Below are 25,413 nucleotides of genomic sequence, written 5' to 3'. Positions count from 1 at the left end.
AGTATGGAGAGGTCACAGTGGGGCTGGGAATCCTGGGATTCCCATTACTTAAACATGGCAGGACCTTGGACAGATCACAAGGCCTTCCCAGGGCCTCAGTTTGCTTAACAGACAAGCTCCTTGAGGGCAAGACTTAAGACTCTTCCATTCATTCCCACATCCGAGGAAGTGCTTAAATATTTGTTTCTTCCCTGCCCCCATCTTATTAATGTCCCATTTATGTTTTCTCAAAGGTTTTCCTTGCCTTCTAGACCCTCACAACACCCTGGGACAGGTAGGAACAAGATAGATGAGGGAAAAGGGCTGGAAGAGGGGAAGGGACAGAGACAGAACGAGGAATTATCTTGAGATTCCCATCAATAAAACAATAAACATTTATGAGGTGACTACTGTATGTCTGACACCATGTGAGATCCTGAGGAAAAAAAGGCAGAAATGAAACAGTCCTGCATTAAAGCAACTTCTGTTCTAAGAGATTCTGTTAAATATACATTGTCTTTTCTTCTTCGACTAGAAGTTGCTTTAATGGAAGGACTATTTAATATATATTTATGTAGCTTTATTTTTGAAAGGGATACCAAGGGATTTGGGGTGAGAGGAGGAGGGTATGAGGACTTGGAGGGAGGTGCAGCTTAGTGAGGCTGTGGACAGAGTGGGGAGGGCCTGAGCTCAAATCTGGACTCAGATACTTGAGACTGCTGTGTGACCCTGGGCAAGTCACTTAATTCTGAATGCCTACCAAACAACAACAGCAACAACAATAACAACAACAACAGCAGCAGCAGCAACAGCAACAACAACAGCAGCAGCAGCAACAACAACAACAGCAACAACAACAACCACAGCTTGGTGGGAAGGAGGAATCCAGCAAGGCCTCCAGTATTTGAGCTGAAACTTGAAGGAAACTCAGATTTCTAATTAGTGAAGGTAATGAGGAAATTTCCAGGCATGAGGTACTGACAGCACACATCCTGGAGAAGGATATGGAGTATCTCGGGTAAGGCCAGTCTGATTGGCTTAGGGAATGAATGAAAGGCAGAAATAGATAATAAGGTAGGAAAGGTTGGGGAAGTGTTTCTATTGGATCCTAGCCCATGTGCCTTTTAGGTAAGAGAACAAAAAGACATAAAGAAAAGGGCCTTGTGCGATAGTTATTTTTCTCTTTCTTCTGTTTCTTCTCTCATTGTCCCTCCTCTGTTTCTATTTCCCTCTTTCCTCCCTCCTTTCTCCCTCCCCGTCTTTCTTCCTCTCTTCCTTTCCCTCTCTTTCTCCCCTCCCTCTCTCCCTTTCCCTGTCCCTCTTCCTCTCTTTCCTTCTCTTTCTCCCTCTCCTCTCTGTGTGTCTCTGTGTCTCTCTGTGTGTCTGCATTTGTGTCCCTGTCCCTGTCTCGATTCTCTCTCCCTCTCCTCTTTCTGTGTGTCTCTGTGTATCTGTTTGTCTCTCCCTGTCTCCCTCCTTCCCTCCCTCTCTCTCTCTCTATCTCTTTCTCTGTGCTTTTGTGCTTGTCTCTGACTCCTCTCTCTCTCTTTCTTTCTCTCTCTCTCTCCTTCCCCCTTCCCTTTCCTTCTCCCTCCCCCCTGTGTCTCTGTGTGTGTGTCTGCTTTTGTGTCTCTGTCTATCTCTGTCTGTCTCTCTCCTAACCCTCTCCCTCTCTCTCCTTCTCCCTCCCCCCACCCCAAGGGTGTCTCTCTGTGTCTGCTTTTGTGTCTTCTGTCTCTGCCTGTCTGTCTCTGTCTCTATGTCTCTGTCTCTCTGTCTCTGTCTCTCTCATACACCCACTCTCTCCCTGTCTCCTTATCTCTGCCTCTCTTTTCTCTTTTGTGTCCCCCTATAAATTTCCATTCTTCTGGCTTCTCTGACCTCGGGCTCCAGGTTAAGAAAGGGTTCTCCAGAAGGCCTCGAATTTCAGCTCCTGTCTAAATTGGAGTTCAAATGGAGACTGTGCTGGGTAAGGGCTGGTCTGTAAGCAGACCCCCTCATTATTACCCCAGGACCAGCCTGTCACAGCTGAGACCCAATCAATCAGTGGAGCAATGTTGGGGAGCCCCCCAGTGACAGCCCAGCCTGGTGATATGATCCCCTCTCCCCTCCTCTTCCCCTCTTTTTCTCATCCCCATCCCCAACTGATTTCCCTGCCCGGGATGCCCCCCATGCCGTCCCCGGGTCTGGCCAGTGGGGGTTGCCACAGAATGGCCTCCAGGTGTGCCCAGCCCTTCCTGACAGCTCTCCCTCCGGAGATCCTGGCTCCCCTCCGTTTCTGTCTGAGGGAAGGCAGGCCATGGTTCCTCTCAGCGGACTGGGGCACTGGAGTCGACTGGCAGCCATTTCCCCTCCCCCTCTCCCAAGTGCCTCCTCCTGGGTCTTGAGGCAGCTCAGCTCCCCCTCAGCCCCACAGAGCAATGATCCTCTCTTCCCAAAGGCAGCTTTTCTTGTCCCCCAGGGTACTTCCTCTCAAATCAGAAACCAGCCGAGTGGGAGGCAGAACAACTCCCCAACTTCTGCTCCCCCACTGTAGTGGGGCCCCAAGCTGGGAGGTTTCTGGAAGAACCCCTGCTCTCAGAGGGCCTGTCCAGAATTCCGGAACAAGCCGGCCTCCTGGGACTGAGACGGGCTCTGACAGCCCCCAGTCAGTGGCTCCTGCCGGTCCCTCCTGCCTTCCCCGCAGGTCGGCAGCGCCCCAGTCCTCCGGCCCTGGCCAGCCAGTCCCCTTGTGCCCACGCCTCCCTGGCCACCCAGGCCACACTGGGGCAGCGGGCGCTGAACAGTGAGACGGGAAGGTCACGGCCTCTCGGGGTGCGGGGGGGGGGGGGGGAGCGCCTCTGGGTTGGGATTCCCTCTCACGCCCCCACAGGTGCTCGGGAAGCTTCTGCTTGGGGGGGGGGGCGGCAGGAATGGAGAACTCCCTGCCCATTTACGCAAAGCGGGTCCTTTCCCATTGTTGGGGTCTGGGGAGTGGGGAGCAGGGGGCGGAGGGGGGGGAGACTTTATGAGCTCGATCCTCGCACCCCTCCCCAACCCTCAGCAGAGCGGGACATCCAGCGCCCCAAAGATGTGGCCGGGGGGACTGGGCACGGGGCACGGAGCTGAGCACCCCAACACCCCAAGCGACGAAAGTTGCGGCCGCCCCCCGGGGGCCCCACTCACATGTCCTTGGCCGGCAGGTTCTTGCCTTCTATGATGCGGATGGAGAGCGAGCTCCGCTTGGCCATCGCGGCTCGGTCCGGACCGGCCTCGGGGCGCGGGTGGGGGTGGGGCGGGCAGGGAAGCTCCAATCTCAGGCCGGCCTGGCGTCCGGACCGGCCCGGACCCCCGCCGCTGTGCAGGCACTGGAGGCTGAGCGACCGGGACACCTGGGTCCTGCGCAGGGACCGAGATAGGGAGGCGGGGAGAGCGTAGGGTGGGGAGAGAAGGAGCGGGGCGGGGCCGGGCGGGGCGGGGCCCAGGAGCCCCCCTCCCCCTTAATCACCGCCCCCCCACGTGCTGCGCCCTTCACCACGGGTCCAGCCAACCGGGCGGCAGAGAGCGCGGAGGGGCGTGTCCGGAGCCCCGGGCCTGGCCCCCATTGGCCGCAGGCGCCCCCCTCCCGGCCTCTCGCCCCCGGTTCCCCTTCTCCAGCCGGCACCCGGCAGCCTGAAGCCCCTGCAGGTGCCGGAAAAGTGCGGCCCACGGGACACCCCGAGCCCCCGCCGGAGCAGGTGGGCTGCCCAGGAGCGTCTCGGGCCGCCTGGGGCCTGCCCGCCCTCCCACGCTCCTGGCCACAGTGAGGAGACGCGTGTGCCTGGGGCTGTGCGGGGGGTCTACAGCGTGTGCACGAGTGGCCGGGCGTCGGTGGGTCTTGTCCACACGTGAAGGCGGGCGCCTGCTGTGACCATCTCGCCGCTCTTCCCCTCCCCCCTTTTCAGAGCTTTGCCCTTAGTAGGCACTTAATAAATGACTGTTGAGGGGATGGATGAAGGAACAAACTAATATGAGACTCATTGTAAAGGCGTGGCGGGGTCTCACGTGTATGCACGCCGTACGTCCCTAAGCGTGAACCCATATATTCAGGTATCTAAAGGTGTGAGGAGGTACCGACACTTGTGGGGGGGGGGGGGAGAGCTACCCATCCCCCCAACTGTGTCTGCAACTAAATATGGGCCAGGAACAGGGAGAAGATAATTCTTTTTTTTTTTTTTTTTAATTTTTAATTTTATTTAATTTTATTTTATTTTTAGGGGGAAGATAATTCAGCCAGTGCAGGCTCCTGCAGCCCTGCGGAGCCAGGCTGAAGTTATTGGGGATTTCTGAGCCCTCTGGAATCCTTAGAAATGTTCAGAAAGCTCCTGGAGGATGATCACCTGGAGGCCTGCCGGGCCTGGCCGGGCACACTGGAATCCATGATCTCCAAAGAGCTCTGAGATTCCGTGAAGACTCTTAGAATGATCAGAGTCTAGGGTTCTCGTGGCTGACTCAACAAGGATGGGGCAAAGAAGGAGACTGGAGCAATTCTTGCACAGTGGGTCTCTTGCAGGTCAGTGTCCTGCTGAGGTAACTCCTCTGTATCTGTTCCTGCCATTAGGGATAACAATGTAATTGTCATCAATTATTATTATTGATAAATAATATTTCCTGTGTAAGGAAACACTCTCTACCAAGGCAGATATCTCTGTCATCTATTCTTAGAAAATAGCTTAAACTAGAGCATAAGTGTCCTGCTGAGGTAATTCCTCTGTATCTGTTCCTATGATTAGGGATAACAATGTAATTGTCATTAATTATTATTATTACCGAATAATATTTCCTGGGTAAGGAAACACTCTCTACCAAGGCAGATATCTCTGTCATCTATTCTTAGAAGGTAGCTTAGACTAGAGCATAAGATAAAATTGTCAGAGGCAAAGTAGATAAACCACTGTTTTAATCCTCTCTCAGATAATTGGTAACTCTGGACAAGTCACTTAAATTCTCTCAGATTGTCTCCTCATCTGTAAAAGTGGGATGATATTGATCAGAGAAATGCAAATTAAGACAACTCTGAGATACCACACACCTGTCAGATTGGCTAAGATGACAGGAAAAATTAATGACGAATGTTGGAGGGGATGTGGGAAAACTGGGACACTGATGCATTGTTGGTGGAGTTGTGAAAGAATCCAACCATTCTGGAGAGCAATCTGGAATTATGCCCCAAAAGTTATCAAACTGTGCATATCCTTTGACCCAGCAGTGCTACTACTGGGCTTATATCCCAAAGAGATCCTAAAGAGGGGAAAGGGACCTGTATGTGCCAAAATGTTTGTGGCAGCCCTTTTTGTAGTGGCCAGAAACTGGAAAATGAATGGATGTCCATCAATTGGAGAATGGTTGGATAAATTATGATATATGAAGGTTATGGAATATTATTGTTCTGTAAGAAAGGAGGAATACAGAGAGGCTTGGAGAGACTTACATCAACTGATGCTGAGTGAAATGAGCAGAACCAGGAGATCATTATACACTTCAACAATACTATATGAGGATGTATTCTGATGGAAGTGGATATCTTCAACATAGAGAAGAGCTAATCCAATTCCAATTGATCAATGATGGACAGAATCAGCTACACCCAGAGAAGGAACACTGGGAAATGAGTGTAAACTCTTAGCATTTTTTGTTTTTCTTCCCAGATTATTTTTACCTTCTGAATCCAATTCTTCCTTTGCAACAACAACAACAACAAAATTCGGTTCTGCACATATATATTGTACCTAGGATATACCATAAGATATTTAATATGTATGGGAATGCCTACCATCTAGGGGAGGGGCTGGAGGGAAGGAGGGGGGAAATTTGGAACAGAAGGGAGTACAAGGGATAATGTTGTAAAAAATTACCTATGCATATATACTGTCAAAAATGTTATAATTACAAAATTAATAAAAAAATTTTTTTTTAAAGTGGGATGATAAATTATCTATCTGTCCCAGAGTTATTGGGAGGATTAAATGAGATAATGAGGGTGGTGGCCGGAAACTGGAAACTGAGTGGCTGCCCATCAGTTGGGAAATGGCTGAATATTGAATTATGAATAATATGAATTATGAATGTAAGGGAATATTGTTCTGTAAGAAACGATCAGCAAGATGATTTCAGAAAGGCCTGGAGAGACTTATGTGAACTCATGCTGAGTGAAGGGAGTAGAACCAAGAGAACATTGTACACGGCACCAAGATCATGTGATGATCAATTGTGATGGACGTCGCTCTTTTTAACAATGAGATGATTCAGGCCAATTCCAGGAGACTTGTAATGGAGAGAGCCATCTGCCTCCAGAGAGAGGACTATGGGGACTTAGTATTTTCATCTTTTTGTTGTTGTTGTTGTTTGTTTGCTTTTTTATTTCTCCTTTTTTTTCCTTTTTGACCTAATTTTTCTTGAACAGGATGATAAATGTGGAAATATGTTTAGAAGAACTGCAAATGTTTAACCTACATTGGATTACTCACTGTCTAAGGGAGGAAAGTGAGGGGGAAGAGAGGGAGAAAAATTTGGAACACAAGGCTTTGCAAAGATGAATGTTAAAAACTATCTTTGCATGTATTTTGAAAATAAAATAATCTTGCAAAACTTAAATCCCATATGAATGCTAACTATTCTTATTGCTATTAGTGTTTGTTCATTTTTTCTTTTGGGGAGGCAGTTGGGGTTAAGTGACTTGTCCAGTGTCACTAGTAAGGGTTTAAGTGTCTGAGGTCAACCTCAGGACCTCATGATTTCAGGACCAATGCTCTACCCACTTACAGCGCCACCTACCTGACCTTATTGTTAATGTTGATACTATGCGCTAGGCACTGAACCCAACACTAGGGATACATAGAATGGCAAAAACATGGTCTCTGCCCTCAAGAAGCTCACTCTCTAATGGAGACAATAGGAAGATAGCTATGTAAAAATAAAACGTAAATGGAAGGACAGGGAAGTAGATGGTACAATGGATAGAGTCAGACTTTGAGTCATGAGGACTCATCTTGCTAAGTTCAAATCCAGCCTTAGATACTTATTAACTATGTGGGCCTAAGCAAGTCATTTAGCCCTGTTTGCCTCAGTTTCCTCATCAGTAAAATGACAGACCAGTATCTTTGCCAGGAAAGCCCCAAATGGCACCATGAAGAATTGGTCGGTCATGACTAAACAGTTGAACAAATGGAAAGAGATCTCCAAGGGAAATCCACTTGGGAAGAAGAAAGAGAACATTGTCTCCTGAAGAAGGTGGGATTTAACCCAAGTCTTAAAGGAAAGTCAAGAGGCAGAAGGGAGGAGAAAGAGCATTCCAGGAATGGGAGATAGCCAGAAAAAAAAAATGCTTGAAGTCTGGAAGTAGAGTGAATTGTAGGAGGAAATACAAGAAACCAATGGGGTTAGATTGTTAGCTGTAAGAGGATTGGAAAGTTAGGAAGGAGCCAGATGGTAAAGGACTTTAAATACCAAACGGGAGATTTTATGTTTGATTGCAATAGAAGCCACTGGAAATGATTGAATTGAGAGGTGGGGAGGATTGACTGGCTTTAGGAAAATCACTTAGGCAGTGGAGTGGAGGATGGATTGGAGGCAGGGAGACCAAATAGGAATCTAATTCTAGGGAGCGACTGTGTGAAGGGAAGGGAACTTAGGAATATCATAAAGAAAAAAAAAAAGAAATGACAAGATTTAACAACAGATTGGATAGGAGGGCTGAGTGGGAGAATGAGTTAGTGAAGCATTTCAGAAAGTTTGTGAACATGGGTGCCCGGAGAATAATAGGCAAACTGGGAAGAGGAAAGGGTTCAGAAGTAGAGGTTATGAGTTCTTATTTGGACATGTTAGAGTTGCCACGCCTATGGGTCATTCAATTTGAGATGCCAAAAAAGTAGGTGATGATTTGAAACTAGAATTCAGAAGTTAGGACCAGATGTGTAAATGCCAGGATCGACTCCATTAGTCCCCACGATGAAAGGCTCTCAACCTTTCTTGCTGTACTCGATCCCTTTGGCAGCCTGGGAAGTCTATGGGCCCCTTCTATGGGCAGTCTATGGACGGCTAGGTGGTTCAGTGCACAGTGCACTGGACCTGGAGTCAGGAAGCGCTGAATTCAAATCCAGACTCAGACGCTAGCTATGTGACTGGGACAAATCATTTTAATCCGATTTACCTTAGTTTCTTCATGTTTTAAAATGCACAAAATATATAGGATTACAAAGGAAATCAGTTCTATTGCAATAAAAATGGATTCCCCCCTCCAAGTTGAGGCTAAGAACTCCTACTCTATCTGATCCTTCTCTTACCTGAGCCTTCAATGAGGCAGTGGAAGAAGCCTAGTTATAAGGCTTGAATCCCTGTCTAGTGAGTGCCTTGAGCAAGTTAACAACCTCTCTGAATTTCACCTTCTAGATTGGGTCAATAATCACATTTTCACATAATTCACATTTATTTAGGCCCTTAAAATTTACAAAGTGCTTGACATTCATGGTTTCATCAGTCAGTGTGTGCATTTGAGATGACTGCTGTTATCCCCATTTTAGAGATGGGGTTTCAGAGAGACTGAGCTGTCTATGCCCAGGGTTACACAGGCGGGATAGGAGGCGTAAATGGATCCTATGGCTTCATGATACCACGGCTGTCGTCCTAACACACTGCTTCTCTCTAGTCTCAGTTTTCTGTGTGTCCCAGACCCCTTTGGCAGTCATTCTGACGAGGCTGAGGACCCCCTCTTTTAATCATGTTTTTAAGTGCATCAATTAAAATAGATCACAGAGAATCGATTACATTGGAATAGTTAGAATATAAGGTTAACAAGTGTGTGGATTCCAGGCTAAGAGTTGCTGCTCCACACTGTCCCTAAGCTCTCTTCCAATTCATGAGAATGATTCCCCCCCCCCCCCCGGCTGGGGTTAAGTGACTTGTCCAGGGTCACACAGCTAGGAAGTGTTAAGTGTCTGAGATCTAATTTGAACTCAGGTCCTCTTGAATTCAAGGCTGGTGCTCTATCCACTGCGCCACCTAGCTGCCCCTATGAATTTCTTTGGACATGGCCTGGTAGAGGAAAGGGAAGGGAAGGGAAGAAAGGTGGGAGGGACCTGAGAGGAGATGTGAATAATATTTAGGGCTAATTGCCCACACCTGAAGAAATGGCTGTGCTCAGTATTTTGTCTAATTTTCTCAACTAAGGGTCTCGATGTGGCACACTGTGCCTAAAGTCTGGCCTCTGGGAACCCCAAGCCCCTTTTGTTCCAGGGTCTCCCCAAGGCATTTGCAATAGAGCCCTGAGCTCCAAGATCCTAAACTGGGAAGATCAAATATACCCAATTTTCCCCAGAGACAGAGAGAGGAGAGACAGAGATGGAGAGACAGAGTCAGGGGAGAGAGAAAGGGAGAGACAGATAGAGAAGCACAAAGACAGAGACAGGGGAGGGAGGGAGAGACAGATAGAAAGACAGAGAGAAAGAGACAGAGACAGACAGACAGAGAGAGAGAGACAGAGAGACAGACAGAGAGAGAGAGAGAGACAGAGAGAGACAGAGAAAGAGACAGAGACAGAGAGACAGAGACAGAGAGACAGAGAGAGAGAGAGATGGGAAGAAGGAAGGAAGACATAGACAAACAGAGATACAGAAATAGACACAGAGACAGAGGAGAAGAGGAGATAGAGAGATGGAAAGACAGAAAGGGAGAGGGAGAGACAGACAGACAAAAAGAGATACACACACACAGACATTCAGATAAAAAAGTTAAGGCATAGTCAAAGTTACTGGTCAGGAAAACATAAAATAATTGGAGAAATAATCAGTTCTAAGCTTTGTGGGAGAAACCCTGCAGATGATGGGTCTGAAAAAGAGGAGGTCAGTTCTGGGAAACATTTTGAGATGATGCTTAGAGAGCCATTCTGTAGAGGTCCTTGGAGATCAGCTCTAGAAGCTGCTTTGCAATAATTTCTGTACCAGCTCTTTGAGCTCTAGGGAGATCAGTGCTAGACTAAGTCAGGGTAACCCATTTACAAGTTGCTCAGGCATTCAGTGCCGTACCAATCAAAATGCCAAAACGTTATTTTATAGAACTAGAGAAAATAATAACAAAATTAATCTGGAAGAACAAAAGGTCAAGAATATCAAGGAGATTAATGAAAAAAAAAATACAAAGGATGGTGGCTTAGCACTACCATACCTAAAACTATATTAGAAAGCAGCAGTCATTTAAACCATTTGGTACTGGCTAAGAAATAAAGTGATGGATAGGTGGAATAGATTAAATGCACATGATACAAGAAGCAAGGCCTATAGCAATCTAGTATTTTAGATAAGCCCCCAAACTCCAGCTTCTGGAATAACTCACTATTTGCCAAAATTTCTGAGAAAACTGGAAAATAACATGCCAGAAACTCAGCCTAGACCTACATCTCACACCCCATGCCAAAATAAGGTCAAAATGAATATATGATTTGGGCATAAAGGATGATATCCTAAGCAAATTAGGAGAACAAAGGATAATTTACTTATCAGATCTGTGAAGAAGGAAGGCATTTATGACCAAAGAAGAACTAGAGAACATAATAAAAGGCAAAATGAACAACTTTGATTACATTAAATTCAAAAGGTTGGCACAAAACCAACCGAAACAAGATTAAAAGGAAAGCACAAAGCTGGGAAAAAATCTTTACAGTCAATATTTCTGACAAAGTCTCATTTCTAATATATATATATATATATATATATATATATATATATATATATATATATATATATATACATATATATATATGTACATACATATATAGAGAGAACTAAAAATATATATTCTAAGATATATAAAGAACTGTGTCAAATTTATAAGAATACACATTAGTGCCCATTTGATAATTGTCAAAGTATATGAACAATTTTCAGATGAAATTAAAGCTATTTGTAGTTATAATAATAATTATAAAGATGCTCCAAATCACTATTGATTAGAGAAATGCAAATTAAAACAACTCTGAGGTACCATCTCATACTTCTCAAATTGGCTAAAATGACAGGAAAGGAAAATGATGAATGCTGGAGGGGATGTGGGAAAACTGGGACACTAATGCATTGTTGGTAGAGTTGTGAAATGATCCAACCATGCTGGAGAACAATCTGGAACTCTGCCCAAAGGGCTATAAAACTGTCCATACCCTTTGAACAATGCCTTTACTGGGTCTGTATTCCAAGGAAATCATAAAGGAGGGAAAAGAACCCACATGTGCAAACCTATTTATAGCAGCTCTTTCTGTGGTAACAATGAATTGGAAATTGAGGAAATGCCCATCATTTGGGGAATGACTGAACAAGTTGTGGTTCATGAAGGTAAAGGAATATTATTGTTCTATTAAAAATGATGAATAAGCTGATTTTAGAAAGGCCTGGAAAGATTTACTTGAACAGATGCTGAGTGAAACGAGCAGAACCAGGAATAACAGCAAGAATATACAATGATCAACTAGGAAAGACTTGGTTCTTCTCAGTGGCTCAGTAATCCAAAGCAATCCCATCTCTGTCTCTCTTCTCTCTGATCAGAAAATGCCCTCTGCATCCAGAAAAAGATCTAAGGAGACTGAATGTAAATCAGCACATGCTATGGTCACTTCTTTTTTTTTGTCTCCCATGATTTTTCCCTTTTGCTCTGATTTTATAATTATATATATATATATATATATATATATATATATATATATATTTATTTATTTATTTATCTCTCAATATAATTCATAAAATAATGTGTTTTAAAAATAAATAAGCTAAAAAAAAGCCAAGTTGCTGAGGCAGAGATGTACTTCTTTTCGGAAAGTAGCTAGGAAGAACAAGATTGACTGGGAGAGGAGAGACCCTGACCTGAAGGTAGGGCAGTGGGAGGACTAGAAGGCACAGAGGTACCTCTACCTAAAATGAATGGATAATGTCTGGTGGAAAGGCTGGAGGTTGGGAGGTGAGGCAACAGCTTGTAAGTTTACAAGCTTGTAAACTTAAGACTCCTGCTGGCGCCCAGCTCTCTTGGCAGGACAGAATCTTGACTGACACTAACCAGAGTCCTTTGAGATTTAGAGGACCTACCTGGTCATTTGGGATTTCCTCTTATGGTTCTCAGGGAAGCACTGGGTAACTCCAAAGGCAGCCTCCGACCTGACTTTTCCTAGACCTGGTTAGAAATCTTGGCATGTGAAGCTTCCAATGAGTTTTGGGCTCCTGAGCTGAAATCTGGTGCTCATTCTCAGCATTGCCAAGTATCTTCCCAGGCTTGGAAGGTGACAGCTCCCAGAATTCCTAGCTAATCCCTGCCCCCTTGCCCAAGACTCAGCCAAAAGCATTGCTACAATGGACAAAAGCCACCCAGACTCTAATGTCAAAGAACTTACATCTTAACTGGGGGAGACAGCTCTCCCATATAGAGACATAGACACAGCATAGACAATATAACCTTGCCAGAAATGCAGCAGCGGCTTCAGGACCAAAAAAAGGTCTCCTTGAGCTGAATGTTTTAAAGAGACAGAGGGGAGGAAGAAAAGCCTTTTGGACCTGGAATATAGGGACTGGGGCCAGGGCTTCCAAAAACCTGACTGAATCTTCCCAATGACTAGCAGGGCCATTCCTAATATTTTCTGCTTCCTCCCAGCATTTGCCCCTGAAGGGTCTGATGGTAAGATGACTTAGCATCCTTGACATCTTTAGCTACAGGAGGGCTGCCAGGATGGTGTGAAATCTGCAGAACTTGCCACAGGCAAAGCTATTGAAGGAACTGGATATTCAGCCTTGGTGGAAAGATCTTAGTAGTGCTAAGAGTCATCTGGGGAGGGAAGAGCTGTTTGCTCTTTCAGGGGCTCCAGGGCTGTCTGGCCGAGGAGTTTGGTCTTCTTGGAGAAAAAGAGATACAGGTGACAAGGCATCAATTTGGATTCAATGTAAGGAAAAGCTTTCTAAAGATTATGGTGTCTAAAAGTGGAGCTGGTTGTAGCTGATCACCATTTGTTGGTTATGTGGTGGAGGGATATATTTGATTACCTAGCCCCTGAGGCTCCTTCCAACTCTAAGATTTGGTGATGCTCTCTCCTCTCTGTCTCTCTGTCTCTGTGAATGTGTGTGTGTGTGTCTCTCTGTCCCGCTCCTTTTCTGTCTCTCTGTCTCTGTCTCTATCTCTCTGCCCCCTCCATCTTTTCTCTCTTTCAATCCCTTCCTTCAACCTACTATTTCTATCTTTGTAGAGATAATGAAGGGGAAAATTCGGAACAGAAGGGAGTACAAGGAATAATGCTGCAAAAAAACCCAAGACCAAAACCAAAACCAAAAACAAAAGCAAAAACAAAAACAAACAACAAATAACAACAACAAAAAAAACCTATGCATATGTACATCAAAAATGTTATAATTATAAAATTAATTTAAAAATTAATTTAAAAATTAATCTTCCCAATGAATAAGACCATAACCCTCCTCAGCCACGGGCTAACAAGTTTTCTTCCTAATCTTTACTCAAGCCATTTTCTTCCTTATTGTACCCCTCTGCCTTTTCACCTGTTTCTGTAACTGTAATCAAATCATTACTATTATTAACCTATCTGTAAGGAGGGTATTAATAGACTATTTTTCTACTCAGCAAATATGACTTTATGACTTACCAGTCCATAAATTTCTTCCCCTGGCTACACCTCCCATGTATGATGTATTTTTTCATTAAAAGGCAAAATATTTGAGGAAAGAAACTATTTTACATTTGCGATTATATCCTTAGTTCTTAGTACAATGCTTAGAACATATGTTTTTTTCATTATTCCTTCAAAGTACTTAATAAATAATTTCCATTCATTCATTCAAAATGCTTAATAATTTTCATTCATTTATTTATTGAACTCTCTCAGTCAGGATTCTCAGCTAATAGTTGTGAAGCTCTCCACAGCCTAACAGCAGGCCCGGCCTCAAGGAAACCTTCCAGGTCAGGTACTCACTCTTCTTAGGTGACATCAGATGTCATCTCTGTCCCTATTGTCAGTGTGACCCTGAACAAATCATTTCAGTAGCTCTCTTCTTCTCAGCCAGGCTGCACTAAAGATCCCCAAACCTAAGCTGTCAATTCTCCCCTTTAAACCCATTTTAGAACTTTTCTGTTAATTATGTCTTTGAATTTTTCTATGAAGTGAAATTTCATTCAATGGTTTTGCCTGCCACTATATGCACGGCAGACCATGAGAAAAATCCTGTCTCCCCTGGGGCTCTCAGTTGAACTGCCATTTAACTTAAGGTCAGAAACCCATTTTGGTTCCTTGGTGTTGATCACATTGGGTGGAGTAAATCTACCTAGGGATTTACTTCCTCAAACAGAAAGGGGATTTGAAAGACACTGGTAAAGAGATTATTTTAACCTCATCCTCTGTTTTATGCAAAATAGTGATAAGAATTTGGAGATATATGAGCCTTAGTCCTTTTAGTAACAAACATATCTCTACCAGGTCTCTCATTGATCTTCCCAACTCCCTGTAAACTCCCTGTTGTAACAAAGAATTCTTTGGTGGATGAAGGCAGAAGGGATCATCTTGCCAGTCTTAGTAACTTAATAACTTGCCATACTTAGTAACTTTCGATAAAGGCTAAAGGAATCCAGCCCTAGGACTTAAGCTTCATTGACTCTCAAATTCTGAAAGGCCAGATCCTCTGATCTTCAGTTACCCGTCCCCTTACTTTTCACTCTTCCTAAATTTTTCTGGGTTTTGATCTCAACCTAAGCCTCTGGGAGCTGTCTGGTTCCTTGGGTTCAGTATTGTATCATACCTGAGCCTTAATCATTTGTCCCCACTTCTGCTACTCCTTTCCCCCATGATCTCCAAGTTCTCTGGTCTAGCATCCATTTCCCTCTTTTCCTTTGGACTGATCATAGGATTATGTAATGGAAGGGACCTTCAAGATCCTCTGCTACTCCTTCTTCTCATGATCTTTAAGTTCTCTGGTCTAGCATCCATTTCCCTCTTTTCCTTTGGATTGACCATAGGATTTTGTAATAGAAGGGACCTTCAAGATCCTCTGCTACTCCTTCTCCCCATGATCTCCAAGTTCTCTGGTCTAGCATCCATTTCCCTCTTTTCCTTTGGACTGATCATAGGATTATGTAATGGAAGGGACCTTCAAGATCCTCTGCTGCTCCTTCTTCTCATGATCTCTAAGTTCTCTGGTCTAGCATCCATTTCCTTCTTTTCCTTTGTTGTGATCATAGGATTTTGTAATAGAAGGGACCTTCAAGATCCTCTGCTGCTCCTTAGTTCTCTGGTCTAGCATCGATTTCCCTCTTTTCCTTTGGACTGATCATAGGATTATGTAATGGAAGGGACCTTCAAGATCCTCTGCTGCTCCTTTTTCTCATGATCTCCAAGTTCTCTGGTCTAGCATCCATTTCCCTCTTTTCCTTTGGACTGATCATAGGATTATATAATGGAAGGGACCTTCAAAACCACCTCACCCAATCTTCTTACTTTTAGATGAACAGAAGTGAAGTGATTTGCCCAGATCAGAGGCAGGATTTGCATTCAGGTACTCTGGCATCAAAGCCATTTAAAATTCCATTATACCCCCTGTGGCAGGATCGTACCTCCCTAGCACTTCTACAAACTCCAGACTACCATTCCTCTGAATTTTATCGACAAGGAAAAAAAGAGAATACACGAATTCAGAAATGATATAAAATATCTCCTATGCTGGTACCTCAAGAGAGCTTTCAGGTTCTCAAGGGCTATGACATCATCTTGGAAAGCTGCCTCTGGATAAATAAAATGGTTGTGTGACTTTTCAATGTTCTAAGTGATGTGACACTCCATAGAAAGGGAACCCAAAAGCACACATAAGGATTCCTACTCTTGGATTTTGCCTTAGAAAACCACACATTAATACTAGCTGTGCTCAATTATATTGTTATTTTGTTAATTATTCCTGGTTACATTTTAATATGCTCAAGACCACATCAGGAAGTGCTACTGTGGCTGTGGGCTTGTTACTTCTACTTGCCAAGACTGAGGTGGAGAGAAAGTACTAACCCACACTGGTCCATTTCAGGAAGTTAATGGTATGTCTCTACTAAACCATCCCAATTCCAGTTCTTCAGGAAGTTGTGACATTTCTCTACCTTGCTGGTTTTTGTCTTTCATTCTCAAAGAAGACCATGACATTTGGGAAGGGAGGCTATGATATGCAAATGAATTGGATTGAAGTTGTGTGAGGTCACCTGCCTCAGTTTCCCCTGCAGATACATTTGGGTTCAGTGGCCAGATATAGATGAGGACAACTGGAGATGGTCCTGGATGCAATGGGAGACTTTGGCTTTTTTAAGCTAAGGCTTCCACAGGTCTCAGTTTGACTAAGGCTGCATCCATTTAGTGATTATAGCTAGGTTAGAAACTGAGGCAAAGAATGGCCTAGTTTTTTAAAAATCTAAATAAATTAATCTGGGAAGGTAAAACCCTCAGAATTTCTGATCAAAACAGAAGTGACTTTACCTAAGAACAGAGAGGCTCACTACCAGTGCTCAGGCCACTTGGGGATGAATCCTTTCGCCACAGAGACTCCCAAAACAAATAAAAAAAAATACCCCAAAGCCTTCACTTCTCAATGGTCCCTTTCTTTTTAGGCAGTGATGGTGATAAAAGAAAAGGGGTCAGAGGAAGGGAAGATTTATACAAAATGTAAGTCATTTGTGAACATTAACAGTTCTCTGTTAATCAATACTCTGAGTGTGGGATCTTTGCCAAATGATCAAACAACTGGACATAATACCAGAGGAAACCAAATCAGAGCAATCTTGATATTCTGATTCCAACTGAAATCAGAAAGCAGGGAGCTGCAGTTCAGTGGAAGAACGGCTCTCTTGGTCTCCTTAAAAGGCAAAGAAAGGAGGCACTAGGGCTGGCTTTATCATACATCTAAAAGCAATAAGAAATACTGTTTCATAGCATTTTTGGTCAGCTCACATTCTGGTGCTCAGCATAAGAAGATATAATAATATGGGGCAGCAAGGTGGCACAGTGGTTAGAATGCCAAGTTTAGAGTAAAGAAGATCTGAGTTCCAATGTAACTTCAGACTATATGACTCTGGGCAAGTCACTTAACTCTGTCTCAGTTTCTTCATCTATCTAGTTGGAGAAGAAAACGATAAAGCACCCGAATATCTTTGCTAGTAAAACTCTAAAAGGGGGTCACACGACTGAAAAATGACTGAACAACAACAAATAATATGTTGTAAAATCCCCATATGATAATAAAACGTAATTTAAAAAATAATCAGTAATGTGAGAATTGGATGAAGGTTTAGTTTCCACAGAGTTATGAAACTTAAATCAGAAAAAATGAAATTGAACCCTAAGAAATGGAGGTTAGGTTAATGGAACAAAAATACAAAACTTATGGAGGTAAGCCTTAAATTAGAATAAAAGGCAAGCTACAAACTGTAATTATGGGTGGCGACTCAGACTTACAAGTGGATAATCAAAGGCAGAGACTCACACTCAAAGGGGGGGGGAGATGTAATGATGTAATGGGGGTCGGAGTTCACACTCAAACGGAAGAATTAGGGACTCTGGATAGACTTTAACTTCTGTAGTTTGTCCTTAGTGCTAGAAGAGGACTATGACATCAAGGAGGTGATATCTTAACATCCAAGTGAATTGGATTTAAGTGAAGGAGGGCTGTGTCTCACTTTCCCCTCCAGGGCCATCTGGGTCCGGTGGCCATATATAGATAAGGAGTGGAAATGACCCTGGATGGCAATCAATGGGGAATCAGGAAAGGGACTTGTCTTTGGGGATAGGGAATAAAAGACTGTGCTTTTGTGCTTCAAAAGCATAATTACTATCTTAGACATTCACTCCTGCAAGAATATAGAAGAAAATGCTGAGTGAAACGAGCAGGACCAGGAGATCATTATACACTTCAACAGTGATACTGTATGAGGATGTATTCTGATGGAAGTGGATTTCTTCAACATAGAGAAGAGCTAATCCAATTCCAATTGATCAATGATGGACAGAATCAGCTACACCCAGAAAAGGGAACACTGGGAAATGAGTGTAAACTGTGAGCATTGTTTTTGTTGTTGTTGTTGTTGTTGTTTTGTTTTGTTTTGTTTTTCTTCCCAGATTATTTTTACCTTCCAAATACAATCCTTCCTTTGCAACAACAACAATAAAATCTGGTTCTGCACATATATATTGTGCCTAGGATATACTATAAGGTATTTAATATGTATGGGAATGCTTGCCATCTAGGGAAGGGGGTGGAGGGAAGGAGGGGAAAAACTCGGAACAGAAGGGAGTACAAGGGATAATGTTGTAAAAAAAAAAAATTACCTATGCATATGTACTGTCAAAGAAAATGTTATTATAATTATAAAAATTAATAAAAAACAAAATAAAATTTAAAAAAAGAATATAGAAGAAAATCTTTCCTAAATTCATCAGTCAATGGAGTTCTTGGTAAGACATCATGAAAATAATTGCAGCTTATAGTCTAAAACTAGATACAAGGATGCAGAGAAAGTCTACAAGAGAACATACTAAGAACCTATAACAGAAACTTCCCGTAAGGGAACTAGGGCCTAGTCTTTCTGATTTCCCCTCAAGGACACACCTCTGTGAGACTAGAAAGGTTTCTTCCTTTCACAATATATCCAGGTTAAATGGAGGAATGGGGGATTGTGAAGTTCTCTTGTCTCTAAATTGTCTATCGTTCTCTGGGGGCAGATCTGTTGGGGAGCTTCTGGGGAGGCAGCCTTAGTTTTAGTTCCAGTACCAATAATCCCCAAAATGCAGCCGGGAGTTAAAGTCCAGATCCTATATTATGTCTTGAATAGTTTCCTGGCAGAATGTCTCTAGCCAGCTTCAGTCTCTAGCTCCCTCTGAATTCAAAGCCTCCAGCCAGCACGAAGGTAGATATGGGAATGAAATCTTGACTCTGAATCTCCTAGAATGTGGGAATCAGAGTCTGCCTCCCAGAGCATGAGAAGTCTTCTACTTGGCCCAATCCAGACTGACTCCTTCCAGACTCAATGTTGGCTCTTTATATCCTCCCAGAGAATGGACTTGTGGGTACTCCATGGACTTGTGGGAACTCCTTACATAACCGATGAGCTAGCTCTTTTAAAGGTGTTAACTCCTTTAAAGGTATAAACTCCTTTCAGAAGTCTAAAGGTGTGAACTCCTTTTAAAGGTGTGAACTGAGCACATTCTCTTGTCTCAAGTTCTGGCCCATAACATCTGCAAGAATCCTAACAGGGGATGAGGCTCTTTTTGGTCCAAACGTATCTGTCCATTCTTTGTCTCAAATTTCACCATTAGCCACTTAGAAAGCTTTGTGTGATTTATAGCTACTTTCCATAGCACCTCATGCAGCCCTTATCTCTTGGTTAAACAGATTATAAATCAAAATTATTCATCAGAAACAACTCCTCCCAAGCACTCTGATCAAAATTCACACTGACTCATATTCTTCTCTTTTCCAATCATTGTAATTCCCTTTCAAGATCTAGTTCATGGTTAATTGAAAGTGTGGGAGTGGCTTGTCCCTGACTAAATATGGTGGTCATGGTGGGAGAGTGGAGGGTAGAATGATTTATTCCTTTTCATTTATAAAAGAATGAAAGAAAGGGAGAGAGACCAGATCTGTGCCTTTCTTGTTTTGGAGAAAACTACCTCTGCCCTGTGACTATTTCCAGTTTTAGAGAGTTACTTGGAGCCCTGAGAACTAAAATGATTTGTTCAGTCACGGTAGGCGTCAGAGGAGAAGTCTTCCTCAAAGACCATTGTTATACTATGACTTGGGGGGAGGGAGAGGAGAGGCAGAATCTACAACCTGAGATCCTGAAAGTTTTTTTAAAAATCCATCCTCTTAGCCAAGTCACAGGAGCTACATGAGCACAATTACAAAATATTCTTTACACAAATAAAGACAAATCTAAATAATAGGCCAAATGTTCATTGTTCCTGAGTAGGTTGTACAAGGAGGGAGAAAGATCATGCTTCCTGCTTGTTGGGGAGTATATTTGTCTATCTGTGCTTATACATTTAAAAATAAATCTTACTTTGTAAAAGCTAAACAAACAAACCAAGCTTGTGGACACATGTAAACATTGAGAATGTCTTTTTTTATTTCATTTGTTGCTTTTTCTTTTCCTCTCTTAATTTGTGCATCTGGATACTTATTCTTATGACACAGGAATTTTTGGAAACACTTAAGTCCAATTCTTAACATTTAAGACAATACTAAAACACTTACATTCTGCCCAATCACACAAGTCTCTTTCTGACACCTCTTTCTTTTCCTTTTCATAATCAATCCAGCTCCCTCATCAGAATGTTCCCCCTGAGTGCCTTCTCAGTAGAGAGCAAAGATGCTGATGGTGAGTCAGAGAACCCAGACTCAAAAACCAGCTGTTCTAATTCATTACCTCTACACCTTGAGCAAACCACTTAATGTCTTTGAGTCTCAGATTAGAGAGCCTTTAAGGTCCAATCCAGCTCTAAATTTATGATCCTTTCGAGACCAGTTCCCTTTTAAAGATTTAGACCACGGGGTACTACCTGTCACCTTTGAACTCTTTGTAATTGGTTTTCCGTAAAGTTGGGATGTGCATCTGGTTATGATCAATATACCTCTCCCTAGTTTCAATGTACATTAAGATAGCATGGTTATTTTCTCAAGATTCCAGTCATGTCTACTTATTCAAACATTCCTTTTTATTAGTAAGAATCAGGTCCAGAGTAGCCATGTTGCACAGCATATATTGTATATTTATATATTTATGTTACATATTTCATGTATATTATATATATTAAAAATAAATATGTTTACATTATAGATAATATAAAATTATCTATGGCAAGTCAAATCTTCTTTTTAGCAGAGAAAGACCCCTTTATATTTCAGAAACATGAAGGCCCCTATCATAACCATCCCAAATTCACCATCCATTTCCTCCCACTCTCCTGGTGATCTGTGTATACTTTCATCATAACATCATCTGTTCTTACCCAAATACTCTCACCATACTCTTCCCAGATTTTTCAATTTAGATTTAAATCCTATAAGTACAATGTTCTAAACTGTTCTCCTAAAACCTGATTTTTTTTTCTCATCTAGTGTGCATAAGTCAATTCAATTCAACTCAACAAGCAACAAATTTTTGGAAGTCATGTTTGCCTTCTTCATTTAGGATCTCTAATTCATCTTATTATACTCTGGAGACTTATGGGCTATTGTAAGAAGACTAGGTCTCAGTCCAGGATCCCATCTAGTCTTTCCCCAAAAGGCCTGCAGTATCTTACCAAATTCCCCCCTTTCTCCTCTGAGTTTGAAGAGAAGAGGCTGTTGAAGGTTTGTGCCCAGTTCCCACTAGGCTGAACCCACTTCTATTAGCATCAGCTCCCAGCGACCCCATGGAAACTTCAGAAGTAGTTTCTAGAAATGATTAACCAATTTCTTATCTCCACCTACACAACCAGATGCTTCCTTTTCTGGTAAATATTTACTGAGAAAACACTATTCCTCCTCCATCCCCCCCACAGACACACACATACACACCTTCCCCTCCTTGTCCTTTGGCACTTTCCACTCTGAGTTCCTTATCACCTTGCTCTCTATCTTGGGGTACAGTGCTGGATTGTTTCCTTTACTCCCATCTGTCCTGGGGGCTCAGCCTCCTAATCTTTATAATTATCTCTATTGCCTTACTTTATAATTCCCAGCCAGAGGCTACCAGGACAACAGGCTATATACTGGAAATCTTCATCATATCCTTTCCCCGAGAGCGATAGGAAACAGATCACCTGACCATTGGCCAAGCAAGTGACCTGGCCTCCTGGGGAGAGTTCAGCAGTCTCCCTTTGGCCATTGGAGCAGAGATGGACAGTGGCTTCCTTGGGAATGAGAGCATACTTATCAAATTGTGGATGATTGGGCATTGGGAGGCCTAGCTCCCATCAAAACGACAAAAACGAGATTTCAGTCATAATAGCTTCCACATCCATAAGTCTTTCCAATGTACTTTGTCTATAATAACTCAGTGAGGTAGGCAAGCCAGGTATTATGTTACCTCTTTTACAAATGAGCAATCTGAGATTGAGAGAGGCGAAATATCTCACACAAAATCACCGAGTCAGGGAGTTTGGGAGCCAAAGCTGAGACGCAAACTCCTGACTCAGCCCCAAACATTTCCCAACGTACCTCATTGCCTCTATAATAATATCCTGCTCGGCTCCAGTGACAGACTGAAACCAACAAGATGAAATCTAGTAGGAATAAGTGGAAAGTCCTGACTTCAGTAAAACAAACGAACACATCATTAAGAATGGAAGAGAGCTGTCGGTCTCTGCAGAGGTTTATGGGAGGAAAGGCTAATTATGAGACAACAGTTCCATGACTGCAATGAGAGGAGCGTAGCTCAAGGTACTGCCTGGATCCCATCACATGGAGACTATCGTGTTTGCTTCTGGGTATTATATTTTAAGAGAAATATCTGGAAGGATGTCCACAGAAAGATGCTTGAGATGGATAACAAAGAGCCCAAAATTTAGTCCAAAAAATGATCAATTGAAGGAACTGGGATGGCAGAGGTGTTTGGCCAAGGGAAGACTTAACAAAGGTCATGGTAGCTGTCTTCCAACATTTGAAGAGCCACTATGTGGAAGGGGGACAAGAGAAGACATTCTAGCTGGTTCTAGAGGACAGATTTAGGAGAAAGCTGATTTCAGCTCCATTTAAGAAAGGGGATTCTTTTTGTATTGATAGTTTTTGTCAATACATTGCCTAGATTTCCCCCATCCTCTTCCCTCTGCCTCCTCCCAGGGAGCCATCCCTTATAATTATCATCATCATCATCACAATAATTATGATGATAATAGCTAGCATTTTTTTTCAGAATTGTTGCCTTTCTTTTCTTTTCTTTCTTTCTTTATACCAATAGGTTTTTTTTTCAAAATACAAAAATTATTTCAAAATATTTTCAAAATTTATTTTCAAAATAATTTCAAAATACATATCAAAAAGATATTTTCAATATTCGGCCTTATAAAACTTTGTGTTCTAAATCTTTCTTCTCCTCTTTCCCCCTACACTCTTCCCCTAGAGAACAAGCAATCCAATATATGTTAAACATCTAATAGATAGCATTTATATGCATGCTTTACAAATGACATTTCACTGGATCCTCATAGCAATCTTGGGAGGTAGATGCCAATATTATTTCCATTTAAGAGATGAGGAAACTGAGGCAGATAGCAATGACTTGTTCAGGGTCACACAGTTAGTCAGTGCCTGAAGCTAGATGTCCAGCCTTCTAGTCACTTCACTACTGAGCAACCTCAAAGAGGCTTGACAATGGAAGGAACTGTCTCAGCAGGTCATGGACTCCCTCTCTCCAATGGTGTTCAAGCCAAGGTGAAGTCAATAAAGGTGTAGAGGGGACACTTTCCTACTCCGCTGCTCTTTTTGAGGATAAACATGAATAATTAGCAGACAGTTACTAGGACAGTAAGACCTTGGGTCTGTCATATGATCATGAATTGAAGGAACTGGAGAAGAGTTGAGTTGGGGAAAGGTCAGAACAGAAGAGCCTTTTCTTATCTGTGGAGAAGCACTGACCTCACAGGAGAGAACTAAGACTCCGTCTAATGTCTTCACTCACTTGGTGAGCAAACTGAGGCCCAGAGAGATTAAATAATTAAGGATTTCAGTCAAAGGATATGAACAGAACAGAAAATTTTCAGATGATGAAATTAAAACTATTTCCACTCATATGAAAGAGTGTTCCAAATCACTACTGATCAGAGAAATGCAAATTAAGACAACTCTGAGATGCCACTACACACCTGTCAGATTGGCTAAGATGACAGGAACAAATAATGATGAATGTTGGAGAGGATGTGGGAAAACTGGGACACTGATGCATTGTTGGTGGAGTTGTGAAAGAATCCAACCATTCTGGAGAGCAATCTGGAATTATGCCCAAAAAGTTATCAAAATGTGCATACCCTTTGACCCAGCCATACTACTACTGGGCTTATACCCCAAGGAACTACTAAAGAAGGGAAAGGGACCTGTATGTGCCAAAATGTTTGTGGCAGCCCTTTTCATAGTGGCTAGAAGCTGGAAGATGAATGGATGTCCATCAATTGGAGAATGGTTGGGTAAACTATGGTATATGAATGTTATGGAATATTATTGTTCTATAAGAAATGACCAACAGGAGAAATACAGAGAGGCTTGGAGAGACTTACATCAACTGATGCTGAGTGAAACGAGCAGAACCAGAAGATCATTATACACTTCAACAATGATACTGTACGAGGATGTATGCTGATGGAAGTGGATTTCTTCAACATAGAGAAGAGCTAATCCAATTCCAATTGATTAATGATGGACAGAACCAGCTACATCCAGAAAAGGAACACTGGGAAATGAATGTAAACTGTTATTTTTACCTTCTGAATCCAATTCTTCCTGTGCAACAAAAAATTTGGTTCTACACCATTGTGTATAGAATTGTATTCTATCTTGTATCTAGAATATACTGTATTATATTTAACATAAAAAAATGATTTCAGGATCATACATAGAACTGGAACAAATCTCAGAAAGGGTAAAGTGAGAGCCAAGTGTGATCAGGAAGACCTTTATTCAAAGCCAGCCTCAGATACTTACTAGCTGCGTGATTCTGGGCAAATCACTTGATATTAAGTGATTTGTCTACCTCACTTTCCTCAGCTGTAAAATGGGGACAATGACAGCATCTACCTCTCAGTGTTTTGAAGATCACAGGAGATAATACTTATAAAGCACTTAGCACAGTACCTGAAATATAGCAGATAGTTAATTAATGCCAATTGCTTTCTCTTCCTCCTGCCCTAGCAGAGCAGAAAAATAGATGAATGAATGGATGGATGGATGGATGGATGGTCCAATCTCCTCCTTCTACAGATGAGGAAACTGAGGCTCAGAAAGATGAAATCATTTCAGATCATACATCTAAAACTGAAATGGATCTCAGAATCCATCTATTCCAACTTTTAATTTTACAAAGGAGGAAACTGAGGCTCAGGGAGATCTCAGTAATTTTCCTGAGGTCCCAGAGATAATAAATGTCCAAGACAGCATTTGAATCCAGGTTCTCCAACTCCAGAGCCACTATTCTTTGCCCTGTGCCATGGTGCTCAATGAAAGCATCCTTTCCTTAGGGACACACCTCTTCTCGGTTTCTTTTTAAAAATGCCACATTCCCCTCCACACCTTGTAGGACTATGGACAGCTCCCAATATCTTAGTGGGGATCCGGCTACTTTTCTTCTTTTAGGATAAGAAGGCCCTATAAGGGAAAGTAAGATTGGGAAGAGAGGAAGCAGAATCAGAGTGGGAACTGGCCCCAGGAGGCTTGGTTGTTGCTGTTTGGA

General features: G+C 42.6%; 1 protein-coding gene across 2 annotated transcripts in view; it reads right to left on the bottom strand.

Moving 5' to 3' along the window:
- The window catches only part of LOC141540300 (ras GTPase-activating protein 4-like), a 46,476-nt gene extending 43,102 nt beyond the window's left edge, over positions 1–3,374 (bottom strand). For both annotated transcript variants that reach the window (XM_074264141.1, XM_074264143.1), the window contains exon 1: positions 3,145–3,374. In XM_074264141.1, coding sequence (XP_074120242.1) covers positions 3,145–3,209 — 65 coding nt within the window. In that variant the 5' untranslated portion in view covers positions 3,210–3,374. The remainder of the gene's footprint in view (positions 1–3,144) is intronic.
- Positions 3,375–25,413: the final 22,039 nt, after the last annotated feature.

This window comes from Sminthopsis crassicaudata, chromosome 4, assembly GCF_048593235.1.
Source record: "Sminthopsis crassicaudata isolate SCR6 chromosome 4, ASM4859323v1, whole genome shotgun sequence".
Taxonomy (NCBI): domain Eukaryota; kingdom Metazoa; phylum Chordata; class Mammalia; order Dasyuromorphia; family Dasyuridae; genus Sminthopsis; species Sminthopsis crassicaudata.
Note: the sequence above shows the minus strand (reverse complement) of the source record. Positions and strands in the feature narration are given on the sequence as shown.